We start from the raw sequence: 19,346 nt of genomic DNA on the forward strand, positions 1-19,346 counted from the left end.
TTATAAATAAGTTCATTTATACCAACTTTTTAGATTTTGCATATGAATGATATCACATGATATTTATCATTTTTTGTCTGACATATCACTGACTATGAGAATCTCCTGGTCCATCCATGTTGCTGTAAATGGTGGTATTTCGTTCATTTTTATGAACTCCATACTCCATTGTATATGTGTACTGCTTCTGCTTTACCCATTTGTCTGTCACTGGATACTTAAGTTACTTCCATATCTTGGCTATTGTAAACAGTGTTGCAGTGACCCTTTGCATCCATGTATCTTTTTGAATAATGGTTTTCTCTGGATATATGTCTTCGAGTGGGATTGCTGGCTCATATGGTAGTTCTGTATACAGATTTTTAAGGAACCTGAATATCCTTCTCCATCATGGTTGTGTCCATTTACATTCCCACCAGTAGTGTAGGAGAGTTCCCTTTACTCCTCACCCTCTCCAGCATTTATTGTTTGTAGATTTTTTGATGATGGTTGTTCTTTTTTCTTTTACCTTTTAATTTTGTATTGGAGGGTAGCTGGATACCAATGTGATAGTTTCAGGTGGCTAGCAGAGGGACTCAGCCATACATATAAATGTATGCATTCTCCCCAAACTCCCCTCCCATCCAGGCTGCCATATAGCACTGAGCAGAGTTCCATGTGCTACATTATAGGTCCTTGTTGGTTATCCATTTAAACTATAGCAGTGTGTACTTGTCTATCCCCAACTAATTATACCCTCTATCCTTCCCACCTGGGAGTTACAGGTTCATTCTCTTAAGTCTGTGATTCTGTTTCTGTTTTGTAAATGAATTCATTTGTATCATTTCTTTCTACATTCCACATACAACAGATGTTATGTGATATTTCTCCTGTGTGTTACTTACTGTATGACAGCCTCTAGTTCCATCCATGTTGCTGGAAATGGCATTGTTTCATTCTTTTTAATGGCTGAGTAGTATTTAATTGTACACATACCGCATCTTCTTTATCCTTTCCTCTGTGAGTGATCATTTAGGTGGCTTCCATGTCTGGGCTGTTGTAAACAGTGCTACCGTGAACGCTGCGGTGCATCTGTCTTTTAGAATACTGATTTTTCCCAATAAATGCCCTGGAGTGGGACTGCTGGATCGTATCATACATAGTTCCATACATAGTTTTTTAAGGAACCTCTATATTCTTCTTCGTCATGGTTGTACCCATTTACATTCCCACCTGTAGTGTAGGAAAGGTCTCTTTTCTCCGCAACCTCTCCAGCATCTATTGTTTGTAGATTTTTTGATGATGGCCATTCTGACCTGTGTGAGGTTGTATCTCATTATAGTTTTGATTTCCATCAGTCAGTTATATTCTGCATCTTTTATGTGCTCTGGGCCACTTGTATTTCTTTTCTAGAGAAAGTTTTTTTAGTTTTTTGCTAATTTTTAAATTGTGTTGTCGACATCTTTTACCTATTCTGGATATTAATCCCATAGTCAGTCTGGGGGTTTGCAAACATTTTTTGCCATTCTCTTGCTTATCTTTTCACTCTTTTGAGAATGTCCTGTGATGCATGAAGATTTATTTTTTTGAAAGCCAATGTATCTATTTTTCATTGTTTTCTATGCTTTTGGTATCATATTTAGTGAACTCTGAACAAAGCCAAGGTCATGGAGATGTTCACATATGTTTTTTCTACATAACTGTAGGTTCAGTTCAGTTCCGTTGCTCAGCTGTGTTCGACTCTTTGCAGCTCCATGAATTGCAGCATGCCAGGCCTCCCTGTCTATCACCAGCTCCCGGAGTTTACCCAAACACATGTTCATTGAGTTGGTGATGCCATCCAGCCATCTCATCCTCTGCTGTCCCCTTCTCCTCCTGCCCTCAGTCTTTCCCAGCATCAGGGTCTTTTCAAATGAGTCAGCTCTTCGCATGAGGTGGCCAAAGTACTGGAGTTTCAGCTTCAACATAGTCCTTCTAATGAACACCCAGGACTGATCCCCTTTAGGATGGACTGGTTGCATCTCCTTGCAGTCCAAGGGACTCTCAAGAGTCTTCTCCAACACCACAGTTCAAAAGCATCAATTCTTCGGCACTCAGCTTTCTTTATAGTCCAACTCTCACATCCATACATGATCACTGGAAAAACCATAGCCTTGACTAGATGGACCTTTATTGACAAAGTAATGTCTCTGCTTTCTAATATGCTGTCTAGGTTGGTCATAACTTTCCCTCCAAGGAGTAAGCGTCTTTTAATTTCATGGCTCCAGTCACCATCTGCAGTGATTTTGGAGCCCCCAAAAATAAAGTCAGCTACTATTTCCACTGTTTCCCCATCTATTTCTCATGAAGTGATGGGACCGGATGCCATGATCTTTGTTTTCTGAATGTTTGAGCTTTAAGCCAACGTTTTCACTCTCCTCTTCCACTTTCATCAAGTGGCTCTTTAGTTCCTGTTTGCTTTCTGCCATTAGGGTCATGTCATCTGTATATCTGAGGTTATTGGTATAGCTCCTGGCAGTCTTGATTCCAGCTTGTGCTTCATCCAGCCTGGTATTTCACATGATGTACTCTGCATATAAGTTAAATAACCAGAGTAATGATGTTCAGCCTTGTTGTACTCCCTTGCCAATTTGAACCAGTCTGTTGTTCCATGTTTGGTTCTGTTGCCTCTTCACCTGCACACAGGCTTCTCAGGAGGCAGGTAAGTTGGTCTGCTATTCCCATCTCTCTAAGTGTTTTCCATGATAGGTTTGTTTTCTATATCTGTGACTCTAATTCTGTTTGTAAATAAGTTCATTTGTACCAACTTCTTAGATTTTGCCTATAAAGTGATATCATATGGTACTTGTCATTTCTGTTTGATTTAATCACTGACTATAAGAATCTCTTGGTTTATTTATGTTGCTGCAAATGATATTATTTTGCTCATTTTTACTCCTGGGTAATACTCCATTGTATATATGTACCACTCCTTCTTTACCCATTGGTCTGTTGATAGATAAGTTGCTTCCATGTCTTGGCTATTGTAAACCTGCAGTGAACCCTGGGATGCATGTATCTTTTGAATAATGGTTTTCTCTGGAATATGCCCTGGAGTGTTATTGCTGGATCATGTGGTATTAATAATTCTGTATATAGTTTTTTAAGAAACCTCTGTATTCTTCTTCATCATGGTTGTACTCATTTATATTCCTGCCAATAGCCTTTATTTTTTGTAGATGTTTTGATGATGGCCATTCTGACCTTGTTGTTCCATTCCTCAGTTGTGTCCAACCCTTTGCGACCCATTGGACTGCAGCATACCAGGTTTCCCTGTACTTCACTGTCTGCTGGAGTTTGCTCAAACTCATGTCCATTGAGTCAATGATGCCATCCAACCATCTCATCTTCTGTTGCCCTCTTCTCTTCCTGCCCTCAGTCTTTCCCAGCATCAGGGTCTTCTCCAGTGAGTCAGCTGTTCACATCAGGTGGCCAAAGTACTCGAGCTTCAGCATCAGTCCTTCTGGGAAATAATGAAGGTTGATTTCCTTTAGGGTTGACTCATTTGATCTCCTTGCTGTCCAAGGGACTTTCAAGAGTCTTCTCCAGCACCATAGTTCGAATGCATCAATTCTTTGGCCCTCAGCTTTCTTTATGGTCTAAATCTCATATCTGTACATGACTACTGGAAAAACCATAGATTTGACCAGATGTACCTTTGTTGGTAAAGTGACGTCTGTGCTTTTTAATACAGTGTCTAGGTATCATAGCTTTTCTTCCAAGGAGCAGGCATCTTTTAATTCATGGCTGCAGTCAGCATCCACAGTGATTTTGGAGCCCACAAAAATAAAATCTATCATTATTTCCATTTCCCCCCATCTATTTGCCACAAAGTGATGGGACTGGATGCCATGTTCTTCGTTTCTTTTGGTCTTGAGTTTTAAGCCAGTTTTTCACATTCCTCTCTCACCTTCATCAAGAGGCTCTTTATTTAGTTCCTCCTTGCTTTCTGCCGTTAGGGTGGTGTCATCTGCATATCTGAAGTTATTGATATTTCTCCCGGCAATGTTGATTCCAACTTGTGCTTCATCCAGCCCAACATTTCACATAATGTACTCTGCATATAAGTTAAATAAACAGGGTGACAATATACAGCCTTGACGTATTTGAACTAGTCTGTTGTTCTATGTCCAGTTCTCACTGTTGCTTCGTGACCTGTATACAGGTTTCTCAGGAGGCAGGTAAGGTGGTCTGGCATTTCTGTCTCTTTTAGAATTTTCCACAGTTTGTTGTGACCCACACAGTCAGAGGGTTTACTGTAGTCAATGAAGCAGAAGTAGATGTTTTTCTGGAATTCTCTTTATTTTTCTATAATGGATATTTAAATTTGATCTCTGGTTTCTCTGCCTTTTCTAAATCCAGCTTGTACATCTGGAATTTCTTGGTTCACCTACTGTTGAAGCCTAGTTTGAAGGATTTTGAGCATTACCTTTTAGCATGTGAAATGAGTATAATTGTTTGGTAGTTTGAACATACTTTGGCATTGCCCTTCTTTGAGATTGGAATGAAAACTGACCTTTTCCAATCCTGTGACCTCTGCTGAATTTCCCAAATTTGTTGGCATATTGAGTGCAGCACTTTAACAGCATCATCTTTTAGGATTTTAAATAGTTTGCCTGGAATTCCATCACCTTCACTAGCTTTGTTTGTAGTAATGCTTCCTAAGACCCTTCCTAAAAGAGTTTGTTGTAAATAGCATATGTGTATATGGGTCTTATTTTTGTATCCATTCAGCCAATTTATGTCTTTTGGTTTGAGCATTTAATCCTTTTACATTTAAGGTAATTATCAATATGTATGCTTTTAATGCCATTTTGTTGTTAGATTTATTTCTAAAGATTTTTTTTTCTTCCTTTCTTCTTTTGTTCTTTTCTCTTGTGATTTAATGTCCATCTTTACTGTTGTATTTGGACTACTTTTCCTTTTTTGAGTCTGTATCTTTTGTAGATTTTGTGTGTGTGTGTGATTTCCCCGAGGTTTTGATATAGCAGTCTGCATATGCACAAGAGTGTTTTAAGTTGCCGGTCTCTTAATTTCCAATATCCCTCATTTGCACTCTCCTCTCTTCTAGGTTTATAGTTTGATATCAGCTTTGTATAGGAATGATTTCCTGCCTTTACTTTGTTTGCCTTTACAGTGAGCTTTCCCATTTTGTAATTTTCCTGATTCTCGTTGTCCGCCCTTTATTTTCTGCCTAAAGAAGTTCCTTTAAGATTTGTTGTAAGGCTGGTTTGGTGGTATTGAATTCTCTTAGCTTATGCTTGTCCGTAAAGCTTTTGATTTCTCCATTGAATTTGAACGAAAGCTTTGCTGGATAGAGTATTCTTGGCTCTAGATGTCTCCCTTTTATCACTTTAAATATATTGTGCCATCCCTTCTGGCCTCCAGAGTTTCTGCTGAAAAATCAGCTGATAACTCTGGGGGAGTTCCCTTGTATGTTATTTGTTGCCTTTTGTTTTTAATATTTTTTTGTCTTTAACTTTTGTCTGTTTTATTAATATATATTGGGGCGTTTTTGGTCCTCCTTGGGTTTATGTTGTATGGGATTCTTTCTGGACTTGGGTGATTATTTTCTCATGTTAGGAGACTTCTCAGCTATAATCTCTTCATATATTCTCAGTCCCTTTCTCTCTCTCCTCCTTTGGGACCCTATAAAGTGAATGTTGGTATATTTAATATTATCCCAGAGATTTCTGAAACTGTCTTCATTTCTTTATTTTTTTCTTTTTCTGTTCCATGGCTGTGATTTCTGTCATTCTGTCTTTCCGCTCACTTCTTCTGACTCAGTTATTCTGCTATTGATTTCTTACAGTGTATTTTTCATTCCAGTTAATGTATTGTTTTCATCTGTTTGTTCTTTAAATCTTCTAGCTCTTTGTTAAACATCTTTTGTATTTTAATGATCTATGCCTCCATTCTTTTTCCAAGATTTTGAATCGTACTTACTATCGTTACTCTAAATTCTTATGCCCTGGTGGCTCAGAGTAAAGTATCTGCCTACAATGGGGGAGACTTGGGTTTGATCTCGGGGTTGGGAAGATCCTCTGGAGAAGGAAATGAAAACCCACTCCAGAATTCTTGCCTGAAGAATTCCATGGACAGAGGAGCCTGACAGGCTACATACAGTCCATGGGGTCGCAAAGAGTCAGACAAGGTTGAGCAGCTCACACTTTAGCATCTTTAAATTCTTCTTCAGGTTGGTTGCCTATCTCCACTTCATTTAGTTGTTCTTGTGGGGTTTTATCCTGTTCTTTGCCTGGAGTGAGTTTATTTTCATGTCTTAAGGGTTGAGGTTGAAGGCTGAGGGCTCTCTGGTTCATATTTGCCCTCCTCTTGGTGACTTTCCCTCGTTCCTCACATGCTACCCTGCAGGACTGGGCAGGAGGGAAGAGCCCATGAGTGGTCATCTGTAGTGAGTATTCACTTGAGCTGCCACCTGCTTGGGCCACAGTGAGGACAGCCTCTCTTAAATTCTAGGCAAACTCTCCTGGTCTGCAGCTCTGGGAGGAAAGTCTGCAGCTTAGTGCCAAAGCCAAATAAGAGCAACATTGGGTTGTTTGTCAGTATTTTTATGTTCTTAACCCTTAACGGGGCTTCCCAGCTGGCACTAGTGGTATAGAATCTCCCTGCCAGTGCAGGAGACACAAGAGAGGCAGTTTCCACCCCTTGGAGTAGGAAATGGCAACCCGCTCTAGTATTCTTGACTGGAAAATTCCATGGAGAAAGGAGCCTGGCAGGCTGCAGTCCATTGGGTCGCAAACAGTCAGAGATGGCTGAGCCGCACACGCACAACCCTTAGCATATCAGAGGTAGTCGGGGTGATATACACAAGACAGCTTAAACATCCTGTATATATACAAGAAACATCTATAAGTTAATAAGTAAAAGACAACACAGAAAAACAGGAATAAAATCACAGCAAGCAAGTCAGAGCTAGAGGAAACCATTGAGATCATTGTATCTGAACTGCATATTGAAGAGACAGACCTCGAGGGCCCAAATATGGGGGAACTTGGCCAAAGTCATCCACTGACTCAAGGCCACATGGTTCCAGGACCTGGACTGGGGCTCTCTCTGTGCTGCCCTATGGTTCATAGAACTGCTCTGAGCAACTTTTGGGTGGGCAGTGGCCTTCCACGCCCATCCCTGGGCCTTGAGGCAGGTGGGCTGGGCTGAGCTGCCTGTGCTTGGGCTACAGGTACTGATGCTGAGGATGCGGGGGATGACCTGCTGCTGTCATACGTGAAGGAGTTCTGGTGGTTCCCCCACATGTGGAGCCACATGCAGCCCCACCTTTTCCACAACCAGTCTGTGCTGGCTGAGCAGATGGCCCTGAACAAGAAGTTCGCTGTCGTGAGTAAGATTCCCTACAGGGCAGAGCTGGGTGGGCTTGGGGCTGGACTGGGGGTCAGAACTGCTGGCCTCCCGCTGCTTTTGCAGTTCCATGTGACAGCTTTTTATTAACATCTTTATAGCCACTGTCTCATTGAAGACTCATTGATACCCAAGAGCCCGGTGTCTTGATAGCATCATTTTAGATAAGAAACCGAAGCTTGGGGAGGCCACCCCAGCTTATAAGAGGTCTAACCAGAACTTAAACGCAGGACTGTTGGCTTCCGGAGCCAAGCTCTTGTTTTGAGGCTAGACTAGGAGCCCTGGGCAGCTGGAGGAGGTTCCCAGCAAGGAGAGAATAAGGCCTGGTGCTAGTGCCCCCTGAGCTACCAGCCAGTCATAGAGACCATGAAGGTAGATGGGTGCCCATCCTTGCTTCTCACTCCTGGAGCAGGAGGAAGTGAACACTGGGCTGAGAGCTGAAGTCCCAGCTCAGCCGGTGCTTTCCTCCAAGACTCTGGGTCCCGAGCCTCAGCTTCCCCATGTGCACCTCAAGGTCTCGGACCTGCCGTCCTGCCATCCTAGTCTCTGACTCCTCTCCCTTGCCCTACAAAGGGGAAGTAAGGCCCAGAGGAGCAGGAACCCTGTGCTCACCCTGCCCTGGCCCTCCTCTCCCCAGGAGCATGGCATTCCCACAGACATGGGGTACGCGGTGGCACCCCACCACTCGGGCGTGTACCCTGTGCATGTGCAGCTCTACGAGGCTTGGAAGCAGGTGTGGAACATCCACGTGACCAGCACGGAGGAGTACCCCCACCTGAAGCCAGCCCGCTACCGTCGTGGTTTCATCCACAACGGCATCATGGTGAGTGCAGCCCGGAGCCTGAGAGGCAGGATTTGGGGGACCTGGTTAGGGGTTTCTGCTGTCCCCTCTGTCACCTGAGGCTCTCTATCTCAGGGAGGGAGGAGGCCAGTCTGCCTCTTTAGTGAGCGACTCTTATGCTTTTGTGACAGGATCAGGTGGCTGAACATTTTTTAAGAGGCCTCTGATGAGGCCCTGGGACAGGCCTTTGTCTCATCCATTTGTTGGCTTACGTGAAATGTGTCTGTCCCTTTTTTACACACTGGGAATACTGAAATCCACAAAGTCAACAGAAGTCCCCACCTTTGTAGACCTGACATTCTAGTGACAGGAGACAGTGCGTTCATGACTGTGTAAAGTATATAATGGTCAGATGGTATAAGTGCTGTGGAGAAGAGTCAAGCAGGGGGATGGAGAAAGGGTGGGCTCAGAAGGGGAGAGGGCTTCCCAGGTGGTGCTAACCTACCTGCCAGTGCAGGGAGACGTAAGAGGCTTTGATCCCTGGGTCGGGAAGATCCCTGGAGGAGGGCCTCGCAAGCCAGTCCAGTATTCTTGTCTGGATAATCCCATGGACAGAGGAGCCTGGAGGGCTATGGTCCATAGGAATTGCAGAGTTGGTCATGACTGAAACGACTTAGCATGCATGCGGGAAAAGAAGAAACTTAAACAAGATGGTTAGGGAGAGCCTTTTGGGGATGGAACCATGCTGCTACATGAGGAAGAGCATGTATGGCAGAGAAAACAAGCGCAAAGGCCGTGAGGCAGGCTTGTGCAGGTGGTTTTGAGGACCAACCAACAGGCGACTGTGGCTGGAAGACAAATTGGGAGGTGGCAGGTGATGAGGTCAGAAGGGTGATTGGTGGACCAGGTCATGTAGGGCAACTAACACCCCTGGATGGGCTTGAGCTTTAGTCTGTGGTGGGGGGGTTTTGAGTGGAGTGCTCTGATGACCTGACTCATAAATTAAAAGGATTTCCATCATTCTGGCTGCTAGGGGGTAAAGTGGGGAGCAGGTGGAGGCTGCTGCAGTCTTCCGGTTGAGGTGCAGTGGCCTGGCCCAGGGTGCAGTGCTGGAATGTGTTCAGATTCTGGACTTAGTTAGTAGTTAGAGCATACATGAACTGCTGATGAGTTGGACATAGCATATAAGAGAGAGAAAGATTACTCCCAGTTTTTGACCTCAGCCACTGGAGTGGCTAGATAGTTCTCATTAGTCCAGATGGGCAGCTATGGAAAGGCCAGAGTCACACCTCCATCCATCCGGCCACTGACCTCCTCCTTTCAGGCATTCCTACTGACCCTGGGGATGAAGGTGGTGACGGAGAGGGTGGATCACATAAGAAACAGCTAAATCAGTGCACAACCGAGAGTGCCATGAGGCAAGTGCTAAAGCCAGGAGAGGAGTCACAGAGCGTGCCTGGGCGTGCTGCTCTAGAGAGGGAAGGGGCCCTTGCTGGGCACACAGGCCAGGTTGCCAGAAAGATTCTCCCTTGCCAGTCCCTATTACCTTGGAGTCTGCTCACTTTGTACAGAGAAATGTGAAAAGTATTTACGTGTGTAAACTGGCAAGGCCAGGTGGGCTCACTTGGGGGACTGTCACAGGCTGCAGACGTTCTTTGGTGGGGAAGACCCCCAAGGGTGGGGGCTGTGTGGTCACATAGGAGGCTGCCTCTCTGGCAGGACTCTGCCTGCCACCATCTGGACCTGGAGAAGCCATAGCTCCTCTCCCGCCCCATCCCTAGGTCCTCCCGAGGCAGACCTGCGGCCTCTTCACACACACCATCTTCTACAACGAGTACCCGGGTGGCTCCAGTGAGCTGGACAAGATCATCAATGGGGGCGAGCTCTTCCTGACCGTGCTCCTGAACCCTGTGAGTGCTCCCCAGCCCTTGGCTGGGGTGAGGAGGGGCAGCTGGACCGCCATCCCTGGGGGAGGGTGGGAGCAGGTGTGCAGCTGGGAGTTAGAAAACCCGCATTCCAGCCCTGACCCTGTCCCCACCTGCTGTGTGACTTTGGCAGAGAATCTGAGCAGCCTTTGTTTCCTTTTATCATCTTACACTTCTGTACAATAGTGTTGGCACTTTTCTCCATGTTCTTTTTCCAATCCTTGTGTGTGTATAAATATATAAATATTGCATATTAAAATATATAATAAACTGAATATTTAAACTATATATCACTATCTGTATACATTTATATATATGTACTGATAGATAAAGTTTAAAAGGCACTCGCTATAGATGTAGAGTGCATTTTAAACTTTTCATCTCTTTTCCTGGGCCTCTCTTTCCTTATCTGTAAAATGGAAATAATCATCCATGCTTTGATAATGTTAGATAGGTATCAAGTGGTGGTGGTATCAGCTTTGTGGGGTAACCGTGTATTCCTATGGTTCATGTACTCCCTCACCTTCCTGCCAAAAAAGTACAAAAGAGCACCCACGTGTCTGCACAGGAGGTCAGCTTCCCTTTCGGGGCTGCTGTGCTTGGTGTCAGACTGGATTCACCTGGTGCACCTAGTCCAAGGTCACGTGGCAAGTTGACCGATGGCCCCGGTGAACCGTGGACTGGTCATCGAGTGGCACCATAAGCTTAAGCAAGGCCAGCGGGTCAGAAGTCGGGGTGAAGGTAGTGAAGGAGGCTCAGAGGCTGACAGCCCCTGCCTCCCATCTTCCTACCTGGAGCAGATCAGCATCTTCATGACACACCTGTCCAACTACGGGAATGACCGCCTGGGCCTGTACACCTTCAAGCACCTGGTGCGCTTCCTGTACTCCTGGACCAACCTCCGGCTGCAGACGCTGCCCCCGGTGCAGCTGGCCCAGAAGTACTTCCAGATCTTCTCCGAGGAGAAGGACCCGCTCTGGCAGGTGAGTGGGGTGGGTGGCCTGGATACCTCGCTGCAGGGAGGCAAGGCCCAGCACCCACAGGCCTGCGCTCCAGCCACAGGCTCAGGGACTCGGTCCTCAGGCCCGCATGCTCTCTCGAGTGTAAACTCAGCTGTACACTTGCTCACCAGCGGGGGCACTGTCACTTGTTTTTGTGCACATGAGACCTCCCATGCAGAACCTATGTGAATGCACACACACACAGCCTGTGAAAAACAGCGTCATGGGACTGCAGGTGGACATGGTAGAAATGAGTGTGGGAAGCAGCTGCTGGCCTGCCTGGATTCAGTCTGTTATGTCCCTTCTCACTCCAGTAGGTTCTGAGCCCGGGAAAGGGGGCCAGTCAGAGAGCTTAAGGGACAGTCCTTCAGGAAGTCCGCCCCAGTTGTTCAGTTGCTCATTCGTGTCCAACTCTTTGCAACCCCATGGACTGTGGCATGCCAAGCTTCCCTGTCCTTCGCTGTCTCCTGGAGTTTGCTCAAACTCACGTCCATTGAGTCAATGGATGATGCCTTCCAACCATCTCATCCTCTGTCGCCCCCTTCTCCTCCTGCCCTCAATCTTTCCCAGCATCAGGGTCTTTTCTGATGAATCTGCTCTTCACATCACATGGCCAAAGTATTTGAACTTCAGCATCAGTCATTCCAATGAGTATTCAAGACTGATTTCCTTTAGGATTGACTGGTTTGATCTCCTTGCAGTCCAAGGGACTCTCAAGAGTCTTTTCCAGGACCACAGTTCAAAAGCATCAATTCTTTGGCTCTCAGCCTTCTTTATGATCCAGCTGTCACATTCGTTCATGAGTACTGGAAAAACCATAGCTTTGACTGTATGGACCTTTGTTGGCAAAGTGATGTCTCTGTCTTTTAACACTCTGTTAGGTTTGTCATGATTTTCTCCCAAGGAGCAAGCATCTTAATTTCATGGCTGCAGTCACCATCCACAGTGATTTTAGACCCCAAGAAAATAAAGTCTGTTTCTGTTTCCATTTTTTCCCCTATCTATTTGCCATGAAGTGATGGGACTGGCCATGAAATTAAAAGACGCTTACGCCTTGGAAGAAAAGTTATAACCAACCTAGATAGCATATTCAAAAGCAGAGACATTACTTTGCCGACTAAGGTCCATCTAGTCAAGGCTATGGTTTTTCCAGTGGTCATGTATGGATGTGAGAGTTGGACTGTGAAGAAGGCTGAGTGCCGAAGAATTGATGCTTTTGAACTGTGGTGTTGGAGAAGACTCTTGAGAGTCCCTTGGACTGCAAGGAGATCAGCCCTAGGATTTCTTTGGAAGGAATGATGCTAAAGCTGAAACTCTAGTACTTTGGCCCCCTCATGCGAAGAGTTGACTCATTGGAAAAGACTCTGATGCTGGGAGGGATTGGGGGCAGGAGGAGAAGTGGACGACAGAGGATGAGATGGCTGGACGGCATCACTGACTCGATGGACGTGAATCTGAGTGCACTCCTGGAGTTGGTGATGGACAGGGAGGCCTGGCGTGCTGCGATTCATGGGGTCGCAAAGAGTCGGACGCGACTGAACTGAACTGAACTGAAGGGACTGGATGCCTTGATCATAATTTTTTGAATGTTGAGTTTTAGGTCAGCTTTTTCACTCTCCTCTTTTACCTTCATCAAGAGGCTTTTTAGTGCCTCTTTCCTTTCTGCTGTTAGGGTGGTGTCATCTGCATATCCCAGCGATCTTGATTCCAGCTTATGCTTCATCCAGCCCGGCATTTTGCGTGATATATCCTACATGTAAGTTAAATAAGCAGGGTGACAATATACAGCCTTGACGGACTCCTTTCCCAATTTTGAACCAGTCCATTGTTTCATGTCCAGTTCTAACTGTTGCTTGTTGACCTGCGTACAGGTTTCTCAGGAGGCAGGTTAGGTGGTCTGGTATTCCCATCTCTTTCAGAATTTTCCACAGTTTGTTGTGTTCCACACAGTCAAAGGCTTAGTGTAGTCAATAAAGCAGAAGTAGATGTTTTTCTGGTTTTTCCTTTTCTTTTTCTATGATCAACAAATGTTGGTAATATGATCTCTGGTTCCTCTCCTTTTCTAAATCCAGCTTGTACATCTGGAAGTTCTTGATTCATGTACTATTGAAGCCTAGCTTGAGGGATTTTGAGCATTGCATTGCTAGCCTGTGAAATGAATGCAATTGTGCGGGAGTTTGAACATTGTTTGGTATTGTGCTTCTTTGAGATTGGAATGGAAACCAACCTTTTCCAGTCGTGTGGCCCCTGCTGAGTTTTCCAAATTTGCTGGCATTTTGAGTGCAGGATTTTAACAGCATCATCTTTTAGGATTTAAAATAGCTCAGCTGGAATTCCAAGACCTCCACTAGCTTTGTTTATAGTAATGCTTCCTGAGGCCCACTTGACTTCACATTCCAGGATGTCTGGCTCTACATGGGTGATCACACCATTGTGGTTATTGGGTCATTAAGATCTTATTTGTACAGTTCTGCGTATTCTTGCCACCTCTTCTTAATATCTTTTGCTTCTATTAGGTCCGTACCATTTCTGTCCTTTATTGTGTCCATCTTTGCATGAAATGTTCCCTTGATATCTCTAATTTTCTTGAAGCGATCTCTAGTCTTTCCCATTCTATTGCTTTCCTCTATTTCTTTGCATTGTTCACTTAAGGATTTGTTATCTCTCCTTGCTATTCTTTGAAACTCTGCATTCAGGTGGGTGTATCTTTCCTTTTCTCCTTTGCCTTTCCCTTCTCTTCTTTTCTCAGCTATTTATAAGGCATCCTCAGACAACCATTTTGCCTTTTTGCATTTCTTTTCCTTGGGGATGGTTTTGATCACTCTCTCCTATACAGTGTTACAAGCCTCTATCCATCGTTCTTCAGGCACTCTGTCAAATCTAATCCCTTAAATCTATTTGTCACTTCCACTGTATAATCATAAGGGATTTGATTTAGGTTATATCTGAATGGCCTAGTGGTTTTCCGTACTTCTTCAACTTAAATCTGAATTTGTCAATAAGGAGTTCATGATCTGAGCCACAGTCAGCTCCTGGTCTTGTTTTTGCTGCCTGTATAGAGCGTCTCCATCTTTGGCTGCAAAGAATATAATCAATCTGATTTTGATATTGACTTCTGGTGATGTCCATGTGTAGAGTTGTCTCTTGTGTCGTTGGCAGAGGTTGTTGGCTATGACCAGTGTGTTGTCTTGGCAAAACTCTGTTAGCCTTTGCCCTGCTTCGTTTTGTACTCCAAGGCCAACCTTGCCTGTTACTTAAGGTGTCTCTTGACTTCCTGCTTTTGCATTACACTTCCCAGTGATGAAAAGGACATCTTTTTTTGGTGTTAGTTCTATAAGATCTTGTAGGTCTTCATAGAACTGTTCAAGTTCATCTTCTTCAGCATTAGTGGTTGGGGCGTAGGCTTGGATTACTGTGATGCTGAGTGGTTTGCCTTGGAAATGAACCGAGACCTTTCTGTTGTTTTTGAGACTGCACCTAAATACTGCATTTTAGACTCTTTCTTTGACTGTGAGGGCTACTCCATTTCTTCTAAGGGATTCTTGCCCACAGTAGTAGATATAATAATCATCTGAATTAAATTCGCCCATTCCCATCACTTTAGTTCACTGACTAAGATGTCGATGTTCACTCCTGCCATCTCCTGCTTGACCATGTGCAGTTTACCTTGATTCATGGACCTAATGTTCCAGGTTCCTGTGCAGTATTGTTCTTTACTGCATCAGACTTTAATGTTACCACCAGACACTTCTGCAGCTGAGCATCATTTCCACTTTGGCTGTCTGCCCCAGTGGGGACTGTCAAAAACTAGGAGCAGAAGCTTGAATTGATGGTCTCACAGTTCAGACCAGGTGTCCACAACCTAGCTTTTAAGTCGGTATGGCCTGGCCTGTGGTCTGTTTTTGTAAATAAAGTTTTATTGGAACATGGCCATGCTCATTCTTGTACATACTGTCTGTGACTACTTTCAAGCTCCAATAGCAGAGACCGGATAGTACCCAAGCCTAAAATATTTAATAAACATTTCAAAAGATTTACTATACTTCATAAAGTTTTCTGACCTCTTGCTGAGCTTTTAAATTCAACAGTAGGAGCCTGTGAGCTCCTGTTATGCGCCAAGTGCTGGGGTGAGCATTTTCTAAGGCTTTGTCTGGGAGTGGGAGACTGGCCGGAAATCATTGCTGCCTACCAGTAGCTCAGTGTCCTGAGGTGGGGTGTGACAAGGACACGTGTAGTTACGCTTGTCACTCAGGGCTGTAAGAGCCACACGTCCATGTGCAGTGGGAGTCTGGAATCCACTCACGGAGTCCATTCTCCCGCCCCGCCCTGACATCTCTTCCACCGTCATTTCAGGATCCCTGCGAAGACAAGCGCCATAAGGACATCTGGTCCAAGGAGAAGACGTGTGACCGCTTCCCAAAGCTCCTCATCATTGGCCCCCAGAAAACAGGCAGGTCTCTCCACTCTTGACCAGCTTCCCTTACTGTCCTGACAGCTTCCCCTGCTGTCCCAGCCACACAATTCTGGAGACCGTCGTGCCCTGGTCCCACTCTCCAGTAATCTACACACTCTTTCCTAGGAAGTGGGACCGAAGCTGGGGTGACCTTGAGTTGCCCATCAGTGTGGAGGTGGGAAGGGTAGAGGTTGGGCATTGAATTCTCCTGTTGTGAACCACAGCCTCAGGGAGCTCTCTTGGCGTCCTCTTGGGAGTTTGGGTCCAAGCAGAGAAGCCCAGATCAGATGCTTTGCAAGACTGAGCAGTGCTTGGCAAAACTGGGTCAGGGTAAAGAGACCGTGACAAGTTAGGACTGTTTGCAGTGGTGACATGCACACTACATGGTATGGATGGCTGTTCCCATGTTACAGACAAACACTCCTGGCTCACAGAACTTGTCACTTTCTCTAACACATTTAGTTAGAAGATGGCCTATCCAGGTCTGGAACTCTGGTCTCTGTGCCCCCAAAATATATACTCTGAACCACTGAACTCTGAGGTCTCTTCTCTTCTGAAACCTCTCATTAAAGCATGTTAACTGTAGATCCGTGTAGGAAAGGAATGGACCCTCTAAAGGGAGGGGGTCAGCCCTGTACTGTTGAATGGGGAGGGAGTGTGAGTGAAGGAAGGGAACTCAAAGAGGAGGCATCTGGGCCAGATTTCTTAGCCCTTCAGGAATTTCCCAGCAGGCTGGTGAGTCTGGAACTCCCTTGTCCTTGAGTTCCTCCCAAGTGCCAGAGAGGACTGAAGCCCAGGGCTTGAAGGGGCCAGCAGAAACCATCTTCTTCTGGGGTTTTGAGGGGACAGTAATCAAGTGGATGTGAATGCCGGAGTACAGTGCTGAGGATTCTGAGACCAAGTCTTTGTGATGAAGAGTGCTGTGATGGGCTAGTGATGTCTGCAGTGGATTCAAGAGTTGGGGCGCCCACCTGTAAGCTCTGTATTTGCCTGTCCTGAGTTTAGTGTGTTTCCCTCATGGTAGAGACGAAGAAACTAAACCCAGAGAAGAGAAGGGACTTTTCCAGTGTCTGCCAGTGAGTAACAGAGAGCCAGGACCAGAACTCAGGATTTCAGACTGTGTTTTCACTGGGGGCCTGGGCCCAGGTCTCACCCGCCTTCCTTCCCTGCAGGTACCACGGCCCTCTATCTGTTCCTGGGCATGCACCCTGACCTCAGCAGCAACTACCCCAGCTCTGAGACCTTTGAGGAGATCCAGTTTTTTAACGGCCACAACTATCACAAAGGCATCGACTGGTGAGTGGGTCTTTCTGTCAGCAGTGGGACAGGACGGCCGCCATGGAGGCTGCCAAGGAGGAGGTCTGCTGAGGCCACAGCAGGAAGCAGCTGGCGCTTGCTCACACGCAGCCAGTTCCTGTAAACAGGGACAGAGTGCGGTGACCCTTGAGTCATGATGTTGGAGCCTGCACACAGATGGGACACTTGATGAGGAAGCCCTTTGCCCCTTTGTATTATTGCCTGGACTCGGAATACTAGACGTTAGAGTCCCTCCCCTTCCTTGCCTTCACGAGTCCAAGAAGAGAAGAGGGACACGCCTGAGGCCCTGAGAGCTGAGGACAGAGCAGGGGTTAAAAATCCAGGTGTTCTGACCGGAAAGCTGGCCCTTTCCACTGCGTGTGACTGACCGTGTAGCAGGAGGCGTTCTTGTGAGCCCTTCAGAGGTGGCTTGTTAGGTCTTCAGGGAGTCTCCTGGGAGCGTGGCTGGAGTTGCAGATTCCTACCAGAAGCTGTCACCAGAGGCTACCCCAGGGTGTGGGTGCTGGGGGGGGATGCTTCCACACCGTGTTTCTTATGTTTGCCTCTCTCTTATTTGTCTTTTCTAACCTTATACGTGTATTGTTTATTATTATTTTTATGTCTGTGGTTTACCTGAGTAGAGGCCTCATGGGCATTATTCTGTTTTCTGGTATTTCTCTGTGTATTTCCAGCAGCCTCTTTCTGTTTCTTCCTTCCAATCATCTATCAGGCAATCTAGCTGACTTTTTCTCTCTCTGATACTGCCACAATCTCTTATCTAAAATCCATTGTAACCAGATGCATGATTGGAAGTCACCTCTTTCTGGATTTAGAGGGACATAGCATATTTAACAGCACCTTCACCAAGGTCTGGGGCAGCACCCATTAGCAAGTTTATTAATATATCTGTAGCAAAGTATGTGAACATTTATGCCAAGTAAGATTCTGAAGTCAGGGTTTGCTGCTGGATGGCTTTGCTACAGACTTAGCAAAAAAGCTTCTTTCTCAGAGCTTTCTCCCTTTAGGTATAACCAACAATGAACTGTGAACATAAAGGTGCTACTTTGTAAAGAAATTTTGGAAATGTGAGAGAACTAGCAATTTCTCAGCTCCACTCCAAATATTTTGTTTGTAGGGGTACAGAAATCCCCCAGGCCCCCGGGTAACTCTGAAATCTGATAAATGGGTCCCTGGGACCACCCAGGAGAAACCTCGCCTCACAGGATAGAGTAGGGATCCTATGCCCTTAACTAAGACGGGCTCTGTGGGCTTTGGTTCCCAGAAACTTCCGAAGCTGTAGCTCCGTCTTGCGTGAGTAGGTGCCCCTGGGAGGATCTGGAGTGTTTATTTTCTTTTCTGAGGGGCCCTCAACCTAGAGGTGATCTCAGAGGACTGGTGTGGACAGTCACTCTGGGCGGGATGTGGGAGGTTCATCTGGGAAGCTGTGAGGTTCACCCATATGAGGCAGGCGGAGTGTGGGGGGACAGATGGTAGGCAGTCAGTCGCCTCCCCTCCTTGTCTGCTGGTCTACAGTGACAGCTTAGAAAGTACCATCAGGTCAGGAAGGAAACCCTGCAGCCTGGAGGCAGCAGAGGGCGTCCTTCCCCTCAGTGCTGGGGTTCCCGGGTCAGAAGCGTTCCCGCTCGCCCCCTAGTGGCAGTAAGGGTTAGGGCTCTGTCAGTTTCACCCTGGGAGCATCCCATTTAAGAAGAAAAGACAGAACCCCTTCCCATGCATACACACCTCCTCCTGCCCCCAGCCCCGCCACACACATCACACCCACAAGTCTTTAGATCCTCTTGATCCCGAGGTCTCCCCGAAAAAGCAACTGATTCATAAGGAGTCTGCCAGTGGCCACTCTGCCTCGGATCCTGGCAAGTAAGTCCTCGTTAGACCCAGAGCAGCGTGCCTGCTTGCGTTCTCACGTTCCACCCCTCAGTGAGCCTGGCCCTCCCGGCTGCGTTCCCCAGGCCCCTTCTCCTAAATCTTGCCTGTGAGCCCTCTTCTGTGGGCTTCCTGCAGGTACATGGAATTCTTCCCTATCCCCTCCAACACCACCTCCGACTTCTACTTTGAGAAAAGCGCCAACTACTTTGATTCGGAAGTGGCTCCCCGGCGGGCAGCAGCCCTGTTACCCAAGGCCAAGGTCCTGACCATCCTCATCAACCCAGCGGACCGAGCCTACTCCTGGTACCAGGTGAGCTGGGGAGGGGCCCTGGGCAGTGGCACGGGCTGTGTCCTCCACTCAGCCACTAATAAATATCAGCGAACACTTTTCCTGCGTCGTCTTTGTGCTCACTCTCAGCTGGCTCCTGCAGTGCACTGGTGGGTAAGAACAGGGTCCCCTCTACTGTGCTCCCAGCCCAGAGGAGGAGCCGGGCAGAAATCCATGCCGAGTCCCAGCCAGGTTACCTGCTCCCCCTCCCAGCTTCATCTGGGGACCTGCTCTGACTCTGATTCTCCAAGTAGAGGTGGAGGCTGGTTTTGTCTTGCTGAAG

The 19,346-nt window shown here is 46.4% G+C and overlaps 1 protein-coding gene across 2 annotated transcripts in view; it reads left to right on the forward strand.

Moving 5' to 3' along the window:
* Positions 1–19,346, forward strand: part of NDST1 (N-deacetylase and N-sulfotransferase 1) — a 50,825-nt gene that overhangs the window by 21,186 nt on the left and 10,293 nt on the right. For both annotated transcript variants that reach the window (XM_068979692.1, XM_068979693.1), the window contains exons 4-10: positions 7,217–7,371; positions 8,030–8,215; positions 9,955–10,083; positions 10,899–11,081; positions 15,453–15,549; positions 16,725–16,848; positions 18,871–19,045. In XM_068979692.1, the coding sequence (XP_068835793.1) occupies positions 7,217–7,371; positions 8,030–8,215; positions 9,955–10,083; positions 10,899–11,081; positions 15,453–15,549; positions 16,725–16,848; positions 18,871–19,045 (1,049 nt within the window). The remainder of the gene's footprint in view (positions 1–7,216; positions 7,372–8,029; positions 8,216–9,954; positions 10,084–10,898; positions 11,082–15,452; positions 15,550–16,724; positions 16,849–18,870; positions 19,046–19,346) is intronic.

Source organism: Capricornis sumatraensis, chromosome 9 (assembly GCF_032405125.1).
Source record: "Capricornis sumatraensis isolate serow.1 chromosome 9, serow.2, whole genome shotgun sequence".
Taxonomy (NCBI): Eukaryota; Metazoa; Chordata; class Mammalia; order Artiodactyla; family Bovidae; genus Capricornis; species Capricornis sumatraensis.